At 28.2% G+C, this 12,174-nt stretch overlaps 1 protein-coding gene across 2 annotated transcripts in view; it reads left to right on the forward strand.

The window, feature by feature from the left end:
- The window catches only part of LOC107626875, a 41,932-nt gene extending 31,804 nt beyond the window's left edge, over positions 1-10,128 (forward strand). For both annotated transcript variants that reach the window (XM_021115429.1, XM_021115430.1), the window contains 4 exons: positions 5,599-7,077; positions 7,985-9,053; positions 9,300-9,411; positions 9,731-10,128. In XM_021115429.1, the coding sequence (XP_020971088.1) occupies positions 5,599-7,077; positions 7,985-9,022 (2,517 nt within the window). In that variant the 3' untranslated portion in view covers positions 9,023-9,053; positions 9,300-9,411; positions 9,731-10,128. The remainder of the gene's footprint in view (positions 1-5,598; positions 7,078-7,984; positions 9,054-9,299; positions 9,412-9,730) is intronic.

Raw genomic sequence — 12,174 nt, forward strand, 5'->3', positions numbered from 1 at the left:
AAATTTATAAAAATAAAATAATAAAATAAAGGATATTTTAAAAAATAACACAAAAGAAGAGTGATATTATCATTATTCTTGAAAATGACAAAAACTTAGTTGGCTCAGGATTCGGTGGTCCAGGAACCTTTGGACCACGTGGTCTAAGTAGAAAACATGTTTTTGGAGTTTTTTTTATCAATTGTTACGTAGTCTTTGAACTAATTTTAATTACAAATCAACCCCATATATTTTATTTAATTATAAAAATAGTTTTTTATTTTATAAATTATTATTTTATCAATTATCTATTATATTTATTAAGAATCAAATACAAAAATAACAACCAATTATATCCTCCATTCATCCTAATAATTTCAATTGATTAAAAAATTAACTTTGATCTCGTTACGTTCGTCCATGGCTTCCAAATCGTGTTTCCTTGAAATTCAATCGATTGGTTTTTCAAATCAATCGATTGAATGATAACTCAATCGATTGGTTTACACTATATCACAAAACAATCGATTGAAAGTTGTAAGGTAGAATGGTAAAAAGCTTAAACCAATCGATTGTTTATACTTTCCAATCAAATGAATGCCTCAAAACAATCGATTGTTGTTGTTACTCAATCGATTGAATTCACGAAAATAATATGGATTTGCCAAATACAATCGATTGGAAAGTGATGACATTGAAGTTTTAGCCAAATTCAATCGATTGGTAATGTAATCCAATCGATTGGAAGGTGATGAAGTTGAATGTTTTGCCAATTTCAATCGATTGGTATGGTTAAAGTCATCGTCTTGTTGGTTAAAGTCATCGTCCTCCTGGTATTGCTCATTCATTTCAGTGTCTGTAAATATGCCTGACATCTTAAAAATGTCCAATGAAAAAAATTATTTAATACACACAAAGTCATATATTTCTATTTGTGGTAAAAGTTAAAAATTAAAAGTAAATAATATTTAAACTTTTTTGTTTAACAAAATTAAAATAAAGCACCAAAATAAGAAAAAATGTGTATAGGAGGACATTCATTATGTTATAATTTTAATAATTAATCTAAATTTTAAAAAATTGGATAAATTTATATTTTTTGTGATTACAATCAAAAGTGAATTATATGTATTCTTATAATCAAGAAATATACTTAACTTCTTTTATAATAAGTAAATCTGTCAATAATTTAATTTATTAAAAAAATCTCATCTTTTTATTTATCCTACAAAATAAAATTTCATATTAATAGTTTTGAATAAGATAATTAAAATAAAATTTAAAAATAAAGCTTGAATAAAAAAATACAAAGTTTTTAATCTAAAAATATAAAATAGTTAAAAAATAAAATACTTATTTAAATATGATTTTTCAAGACACTTTATAACCTAGATGAATAAATATTATTTTTAAAATGAATCATGATATATTGATACAAAACTTATTGTATGTAATTTTTTTTAAAAATTAATAAACCTCTCTTGTTAATAACAATATTGGAACCTAAATTTGAACGCTAATTGGTATTATATACTGTGTAGGTACTTAGAGTATATTAGAAAAGTACATTAATAATTTGAAGAGAAAAATTATTAGTGTAAATTTATTTTTTAAAAAAATTAATCCTTATTGAACTATTCTATTTTTATTCCTTCAAAACATATCTTAATAAAAATATTTGTAACAATAATTTACATCCAATAAGAATATCTTAACGAGCAGTTACATCATTCTGTCATGGGGTAAAATAGGAAAAAATAATCGACACCTAACTCTCTGTATTCCTAATATAAATTGTTATAGATAAGGATAGTTTCTTAAAATTTTGGGGTGTCCGGGCCACTACTCACCCCCTCTAGGTCCGTCGCTGATTGCTAGCTAATTAATTAATAATAAAAAATAATAGCATCTATTTACTTTTTAGTATTTCTCAATTTCTATGCATTAATAAAAAATATTTTTAAATATTTTTTTCTTACACAATCAATTTCACGAATAAAGTATCAATAAAGTATCGAAACGAATAATTGCAAAATTAGAGATTCTATTCACTGACTTCGATTTTGTAATCAAAACGATGGTTTATTTTTTGAACACTACAATGAAAAACTTGATTGGACCTTTGCTGATTGCTGCAACGGTGATTAACGATGAAGAAATAGTGGATATTAAATAGACGGATGAAAATTAAAAAAAATTGGATATTGAGTAGATGGATGTTCCAAAGAAAAACAATTAAATTTTTTATAATCAAAGAAAATGATACACGATTTCAATGGTGGGATTGAATAATTAGTGATGGATTATTCACCAATTTATAATGTTAATATTAAGGAAAAGATAAGATTAGTTTATCTACATAAAAATAAAACAGAAAAAATTGAAGATAGAATTTTAAAGATAAGATAGATGAATAATAAGATAATTTCTAAAAAGATAACAAGATTGAAATAGCCGCATATCACATTTCAATCGATTGGGTACCATTACCAATCGATTGAAATTGGCAAAACATTCAACTTTATCACCTTCCAATCGATTGGATTACATTACCAATCGATTGAATTTGGCTAAAACTTCAATGTCATCACTTTCCAATCAATTGTATTTGGCAAATCCATGTTGTTTTCGTGAATTCAATCGATTGAGTAACAACAACAATCGATTGGTTTAAGTTTTTTACCATTCTACCTTACAACTTTCAATCGATTGTTTTGTGATATAGTGTAAACCAATCGATTGAGTTATCATTCAATCTCAATTGGAATTATTAGGATGAATGGAGGATATAATTGGTTGTTATTTTTGTATTTGATTGTTAAAGAATTTTAAAGTCATCCAAATTACGAGGGAAAAGTTGGCACAGGATTTGGTGGTTCAGGAACCTTTGGACCACTTAGTGGTCCAAGTAGAAAACATGTTTTTGGAGTTTTTTTATCAATTGCTACGTGGTCCTTGAACTAATTTTAATTACAAATTAACCCCATATATTTTATTTAATTATAAAAATAGTTTTTATTTTATAAATTATTATTTTATCAATTATCTATTATATTTATTAATAATCAAATACAAAAATAACAACCAATTATATCCTCCATTCATCCTAATAATTCCAATTGATTAAAAAATTAACTTTGATCTCGTTACGTTCGTCCATGGCTTCCAAATCGTGTTTCCTTGAAATTCAATCGATTGGTTTTTCAAAACAATCGATTGAATGATAACTCAATCGATTGGTTTACACTATATCACAAAACAATCGATTGAAAGTTGTAAGGTAGAATGGTAAAAAGTTTAAACCAATCGATTGTTTATACTTTCCAATCGAATGAATGCCTCAAAACAATCAATTGTTGTTGTTACTCAATTGATTGAATTCACGAAAACAACATGGATTTGCCAAATACAATCGATTTGAAAGTGATGACATTGAAGTTTTAGCCAAATTCAATCGATTGGTAATGTAATCCAATCGATTGGAAGGTGATGAAGTTGAATGTTTCGCCAATTTCAATCGATTGGTAATGGGATATCCATCTACTCAATCAATTGGTAATGTTCTCATTTTTCAAAATTCTGTAGGATTTTGCACAATTTATTCTATTCTACTTTCATAAATCACAAATAGGTTGTACAAATCCTCATTAATCCAATTTTTTTTTCAATCACCATGATCGGGATCTTATTATCTTCTTGCACCAATATCAATGTATTAACATAAGAACAATTTTTATCACTTAACTTAAATCATTGATCCTGTAGTTTGGTCTAGTTTGGACGAAGGAAATGTATTTCTACTAGTATTAATTAAATCCGTGATAATACATGACGAAATTATTTTGGTAACCAAGTTTAACCAAGTTGGTTCAATAGCTTATTGGTATAATAAAAAACAATTGATTGAGTAGATGGGTACCATTACCAATCGATTGAAATTGGCAAAACATTCAACTTCATCACCTTCTAATCGATTGGATTACATTACCAATGGATTGAATTTGGCTAAAACTTCAATGTCATCACTTTCCAATCGATTGTATTTGGCAAATCCATGTTGTTTTCGTGAATTCAATCGATTGAGTAACAACAACAATCGATTGTTTTGAGGCATTCATTCGATTGAAAAGTATAAACAACCGATTGGTTTAAGCTTTTTACCATTCTACCTTACAACTTTCAATCGATTGTTTTGTGATATAGTGTAAACCAATCGATTGAGTTATCATTCAATCGATTGTTTTGAAAAACCAATCGATTGAATTTCAAGGAAACACGATTTGGAAGCCATGGACGAATGTAACGAGATCAAAGTTAATTTTTTAATCAATTGGAATTATTAGGATGAATGGAGGATATAATTGATTGTTATTTTTGTATTTGATTGTTAATAAATATAATAGATAATTGATAAAATAATAATTTATAAAATAAAAAAATATTTTTTTAAATATTTTTAAAAATATCTCTAATATTTTAAAATTACAAACATAAATATATAATTATTTTGATATACCAAATACAAAATAAAGTACTGGTGTCTCTTTAAAAATTTTAACAAAACAAGGCTAACATCACTCTCCTATATTATGTTATCTCTACGATATATTTTGATACTTAGCATATCTCAAATATTCAATTAAAAAATAGTTAAACTATTATTTTCTTTTAATACAAAAGAAATACATAAATACTTTTAACTCGAGGTTTTGAATACCAGAATGAAAAAATAGAATAATACGACTAAAATGTAAGGACATTATAATTATTTTTAGACAATAATAAAATATGAAAAGCTAAACATAAAGAAGTGCAACTGTGATGTATAATGAGAATACCTTTAACAAATTTTCAATTTGGATTTATATTAATAAAAAAATATTATAATTTAATAAAATTTAGTAGTTAACTAAATAATTATTATTTAAGTATGTTCATTTATTTAAAAGTATTTTTATTTACCTATTATTTTAAGCATTATTAAGATTATATTCATTTTTGTGTTAATATGTGTTCCTTTTTTTATTTAGATAATTATTTTTTATTAAACTTTTTGTTCCATAATATCTCACTTTTAACATTCTAGCTAGGCTAATATACGTTTTTATTTTATTTTTTTGGACAAGTATTTTAAAATAAATATATGACATATTTTTTTATAATCTAATTATTTCTTTTTCTTCACCACTTTGATTTTTTTTATTAAACAATAAAAAAAGAGATATTAATTAAAATAATTTTGACAAAATGATCAATGTGGGTAAATATAAAATTCTAAATATCTATTTATAAAATGTTTAATTTGAATATAGTGGTAAGTGACAAATAAATAATTAGAAAATACATTATGCTAATCATATCTAAATCTTTATAGACAAATGATACATAGATTTTTTATATCAATTTCAAACTATCGGTAAAGAAATTTATATATTGCCTATTAAATTTGATAAGATGTTTAATCGTCTTTCCAATAAAAAACTCAGAATTTATTTACTATTTTTTCTGTAATTAATTATATTCACCATTATTGTTATTTTTGATAAAAAAATTTGAAATGTTTAAAGTTCTAATTAATCTTTTTTATTATATTTATTTTCTTGACATAACAAAACTCAGAGTCGTCTTGATCTTGGCAATCACTCGGAGCTGAAAGATTTATGGCTTGATAAAGTGCATATCTCAGATGAGGCCTTCTCCTTTGGTATATTTGAAGTCAAAGATACACCAACAGATATTGTTATTCCTTTGAAGATATTAACTTTGGAGGAACTTCCAAATCTGAGGCATGTTTGGAACAAGGATTCTGAAGGAAAGTTCAGTCTTCCCAAACTGGAGGAGGTTATTGTTGATAAATGTGCAAGCATAAAATCGGTGTTCCCAGAATCAGTTGGCAAGAGTAACATACAAATGTTAAAAGTGAAGAACTGTGCAGAGTTAGTTGAAATTGTCGCTGGAGATGATGTAGCCAAACAGGTTAGCATCTTCTCCACGCTATCTTCTTTGGAGCTGTGGAATTTGCCAAATTTGAAGTGTTCATTACTACTATCGCATTTGCTACCTTTCCTTCATAAATTACAAGAGTTGGTGGTTGGAAGATGTGGTTCTTTGGAGACTATATTTGATGTGAAAGATGCACCAACAAAAGAAGAAGATACAAACATGATTATTGTTATTCCTTTGAAGAAATTGACTTTGGAGAAACTTCCAACTTTGAGTCATGTTTGGAAAGGAAAGCTCAGTCTTCAAAAATTGGAGGAGGTTATTGTTGATGAATGTGCAAGCTTAAAATCCTTGTTTCCAGAATTAGTTAACATACAGAGGTTAGAAGTGAAGAATTGTGAGAAGTTAGTTGAAATTGTCTCCAGAGATAAACTAGCCAAAGAAGAAGAAGCAAATAAACAGGTTAATATCTTCTCCAAGCTATCTTGTCTGAAACTGTGGAATTTGCCACATCTGAGCTACATTTATCATGGAATGGAAGACTCTGAATTTTCATTATCAAATGCATTACTACCATTGCATTTGCTACCTTCCCTTCATAAATTGGAAGAGTTGGTGGTTGGGAATTGTGGTTCCTTTGAGACAATATTTGATGTGAAAGATGCTCCAACAAATGATGTGGAAGATACAGACATAATTTCTGTTGAGGCCATATTTGAAGTCAAAGATTCACCAGTAAATGATGTGAAAGATATTCTTTTGAAGAAATTGACTTTGGAGCATCTGCCAACTCTAAGCCATATTTGGAACAAGAATCCTAAAAGAAGTAGTCTTAGCTTTCCATGTCTGGAGGAAGTGGTTGTGAATGGATGTAAAAGCCTCACAAGCTTGTTGCCAGCATCATTGCCCATGTCTAACATGCTAAAGATAGATGTGAAAAACTGTGAGGAATTGGTTGAAATTGTTACAAAAGATGAAGCAGACAATGAAGAAACAAATAAGGAGCTTATTATGTTCCCTAAGCTAACCTCATTGACTCTGCACAATTTGCCAAATTTTACATACATTTATGCTGGAATGCAAATTCTAAATTTACCCGAGTTAAGAGAGTTGGATATTTCTCTTTGTAAATTTGCAACGGATTCCATTGCAAAGGTACGAAAGCTCATACCTTAAAAATATTCGTAACTTTCTAATCTTGTTAGCTTTATATATAATATGCTTATTTCTCCATAGAATATGTACTTTTGAGAAAACTACATTTTATTTATCACAATAAACAACTCATTCTTATTTTGTTTGTTAATAACTTAATATATCTCCCGCGCACCAATCCAAGTCTTTTAAATCATTCATAATGAGGCAAATGCATGTATCTAATATGAGAAGCTACCCACCATTAGAAAATACGAGCAGCTTTTGCCATTTCTAATCTCTTGCTTGTATATGTGGTAATAGCTTGTATGCACATCTAAGAGTCAATTTAAGAATTGCATGCTGAACATATAAAATTGCATATGCATATATCGATTTATATTAATAACCTGTTATACGTAATAATGTTAGATATTCGTTTCAAAAATTCGTTAACATAGTTTATTATTTTGTCAAAAAAATAAAGACCGAAAATAGTGAGTTAATATTTTATTTAAAAATCATTCAACTATTTTGTAATAAACTTTGTCACAATAATACCTTTTTTTAACTAAAAAAAAAAGGTGCCAAATTCTTTATTAAATTTGTTATTTACTGTTGAAGAAATTGATCTTTTTTATTTAAAATATTTTTAAATTCAATTGTCATGTGAAATCTTTTTTTACTTATAACAAAAGCTATATTGATCGAGTAAAATAATCTTTTATCACATGTTATCTTCATCATCAAGAGAAGAGTAATTTCTATAACAAAAGCTATATTGCTTCTACATGCTTCATTTATTTTATTTTATTTGGAATACTTTACGCATTTTGCAACATTTAAAACACGGAGAAGGTAAATTATGTTGCCATGTCATGATGATGGTGTGTTGTCCTTCTTACTAAATTTGAATCCAATGGAGCAGGTTGTTACCCCTCACTTACAGCAACTGTCAATAGACAAGGCAGGTGTGATGATGCTTGACAATGAACTGCTTCATTTGGACCCCCAAAACATAACATATCTGAGATTGCAGGGCTTTAATGATATTGATGACTCAGATGCCGCATCTGCCTTTAATTTCTTCCCAAATAAGGTGCCACTTCCCAATATTCAAATCCTTGTGGTGGCCGACAGTGCTTTCAAAGAGATATTCCCCTTACAAAAGCCTGAGATTATTCATTCACAGCTGCTTGTTCAAGAATTGGAACTGAGGAATCTGCACAAGCTTGAATCTATTGGGTTAGACCACACCTGGGTAACCTTCTCTAATCTCACATCGCTGAAACTTGAGGGTTGTGCGTCTTTGAAGTCTTTGTTCACTTCCTCAACCGCCAAATGTCTTGTTCAACTTGAACAGTTGCGCATATCCAACTGTGAAGCACTCGAAAGTTTAATGGTAGATTATCAACGACATGATGGTGATCATGATGTCATCATATTCGAAAAGCTTGAGAAAGTGTCTCTTAGCCAAATACCAAAACTTGAGAGCTTCTACAAAGGAAACTCAACTTTGAATTTTCCATCTTTGGAGGAAGTTGAGGTCACTGAATGCAACAAATTGGAGTATATGTTCACATTCTCAACTGCCAAAAGCTTGGAAATTTTGCATAAGATGAAGATTTCCAAATGTGAGTCATTGGAAACAGTAGTTTTGGCAACACAAGAGGCAAACCAACAACATGAAGATCTCACATTCCCAGACCTCGAATATCTGACTCTTAGTGAATTGCCAAAACTTGAAAGTTTTTTCACCGGAAACTCATCAACTTTGAATTTCCCAAAGGATGAGTTTGAAGTTTGCATCAGTCAATGTGAGAGCATGAAAACTTTCTCACATGGTCACGTGGAAGCACCTAAATTATGGAAGGTGGAGATAGATGGAGTTGATTGCTCAATAGAGAATCGTCTAAACGCTACAGTTAGCCAACAATTTGAGAATCGATCGAATAAGCAGCATTGATGAGTTAATTAGTACAATCATAATTTAAAATGTAAGTTATTCTCTATCTACTCAATTTGCATCTTTTTTGACTTTTCATGTTATACGTTGCACCAAACAATGGAGGAAGTTTCTGTTTTGAAATGTCATTTAATTTGCTTCCTCCATATTCGTTTATGTAATATTTTTGACATTGCTCATTTTATTATCCAATGCTTGTCTTTTCTGAGAATTTAAAAAAGAAAAGTACAGTTAATTTGTTTTGAGTTAACTAGCCCTTGTATACAAATTCTTGCAGGAAATTTGTTGCTTGCTGAGAGAAGCTTATTTTCAATGCATGCATTTGTTACCAGTTAGCCTTGCAAAACTAGTAGTCTAATCAAGGAGTAATGGACGAATAAATAAGGATGGTTAGTAAGATTTTTTTATTTTAAAAAATAAATAAAGTTGGAAATGGTTATGCTTTCATTGTTTATGGATACAATCTCATGATTATGACAAATTGATAACTAAAATTATTAGGCCAAGTAACCAATTAGCTAGAAAAAACACAAGTTAATTTGACGCAGTTACATATTTCTTTTTGCTACAGGAAAGTCTTACTATAATAAGTTTGTGTAACAATCATTCAACTCAAATCATAAAGAATGTTGCTTTTTTCAATCTTGTAACTTTTTTAACTTTAGTCAATATTATCTAATACAATTTTTTGTAAAATTTATTTTTTAGGTTCTATGGGACACCAAATGCAGGAGGAGAATATAAGTAGATCCCATGAAAGCAACAAATATTCATTTCTGTTTGAGTGTGGTGTGTTGTGCATGATATAAATAAATCCCCTGTATTATTATGCAGGAAGAAGTGTATGATTCCTTTTTAACTTTTAAGTGACAAAGCTATAAGCTTAGTGTGTTTTATGAATAAATTATATTTTAGATTTTTATACAAGATATAAAGTGTGTGTGGTTAAGTTATTGAGAGCATTAGTGCACTTTCATGTATGAAAGTAGATTGTAATAATTTTACAATATTGAAGGAGTGTGTGGTTTGTGTTCTAATAAGAACTGAGTAGTTAAAAATGGCATGTAGATATATTTCTTATTTCTACATAACACCATTTTAATGCATAACTTTGATCTTATGTTACTATAAAAATTCAAGTTGTGTATTGTAAACAGCGTATTGCTATGCTAACTATGACATGTATATTTTCTTTTTAAAAAATTGTGATTGTTGGATAAGATTGTAATACAGGGAGTTACTCACATAATGACGCTTAAAACATCTTTTACGTTTTTTAATAATTAAAATTTAACCTATATAATCAATCAAATTATGTTATTTTTGTCAAAATTAGACCAAACAAACTAGTTTAACCGAAAAATCGGTAAATCAAATCTTGANNNTTTTAGATATTTTTTATAATAAGAGTATTATAGTCATTTTCTATAAAAAAATTAATTTAGATCAGTTCAACATTTAGTTTATCAATTTTTTGGTCAAATCAATTTATTTGATGTGATTTTAATAAAAAAAATCTAATTTAATCGATTATATAAATTAAATTTTAATTATTAAAAAAATATTTTAAAAAAAAAGACGTTTTAAACATTTTTATGTAAGTGGCCCTCAATTACAAATATACTGCTACCAATATACAGCTAGCAAATAATACAGACGAGTGTCTCGGGCAAGATTAATTGGATATAATTATTTCATGCAACTCTTTCTATAATAGTGCAATATGTTTCCTTTTACAAGATTTAAGATCAGAGGTATCATCAACTCTATCACAACATGAACGAATTTTGGAATACAATCTTGAGCAATAAGAAAGGACGTCAACTACTAATAAAAATAGAAAATCATAATACCCGCCAGAAGAACAAATGCCAATATATGTCAATAGTGAAGCAGATAAACCAGCCACACCCACTCCACCAAAAGTCGATAAAAACTAATATGAAAAAAATGTTCAGATATATTGACAGTATCATAACTAAATTTAAGTAACAATAAACAAACAAATAAATAATGATGTCAAATACAAAAAGAAAACAATAAAGAAAACTTTTGTTACTTAAGAAGATTCACATGAGATGGAATTCATAATAGTGCAAAGCTTGCAAGGATCAACAACATAGTGAGGTATTGCAAAAACACTAAACGAAAAAATAAGTAAAAAATGGCGCAGCAACATATATAGATGAGTCAAGCACCAGAAGCAAGTAAACTCGAAGCCTCAGGATAAGACATCTTGGCTCCTTGCAAATTCCACGAGACAAAAATGGGTATCTTCACCTTCTCACACACAGCATTGACTTCCTCGCTAAGATCTTTCGGATCATCATTATCATATATAAGAAATCAGCACCTTCGGATTTAGTTGCATTTACTGCAGCATCTACTGTTTGGACCATCCTAGCTACCAAGGGAAGTACCACCGATTCAGATTTCGAATCCAACATAGTATTTCTAGCAGCAACAGTGGGGAGACCTAAAAGAGAGAAAAGAATATAGAAAGCAGATACAATGTAAGACATTAAAAACAAGTGAATTTTTTTCTTTGTTGGTGTAATCTACGCTAATAAAATTGGTTAATGGTTAGACTATTTACATATAAATCGAATAAAATTGATTGGATTTATCATGTGTATTCTATACAAGTAATAGTAAATCGAGTTGATTCACTACAGCATATACACAGTGAAACATTTTACTACTTATACATATTATTGATGCATTTAACTTAAAGAGTATAACTTTGATGTACTTACACAGTCGTACAATTACATCCATTTATTTGGATGACTATTTATGTAATTGGATGCATGTGTAAAATTACTTTATACTTTCAGTGCATCAAAATTAAATTCTTAAGGTAATCATCATTAATTTTAAAATATATATGTCAATAAAAAAATACTCTCATTTGAATTCAAATAAAACATTAAAAAAATTAAAATGAATAAGAATAGAAATATAACTTTTGTGTTTTAATTTGAATTCTAGAAAATTTACATATTTTTATAAACTTATGAATTTAAAACGAAACAATAAACGATTTCTAAATATTTATTAAAAATTATTTTTTGACTCATTAACATTTAAAGAATCATTATTAGAACTTTTAGTGTTTAAAAAGTTAATATAAAATATAGCTCTTCAAGGTG

This window comes from Arachis ipaensis, chromosome B02, assembly GCF_000816755.2.
Source record: "Arachis ipaensis cultivar K30076 chromosome B02, Araip1.1, whole genome shotgun sequence".
NCBI lineage: Eukaryota > Viridiplantae > Streptophyta > Magnoliopsida > Fabales > Fabaceae > Arachis > Arachis ipaensis.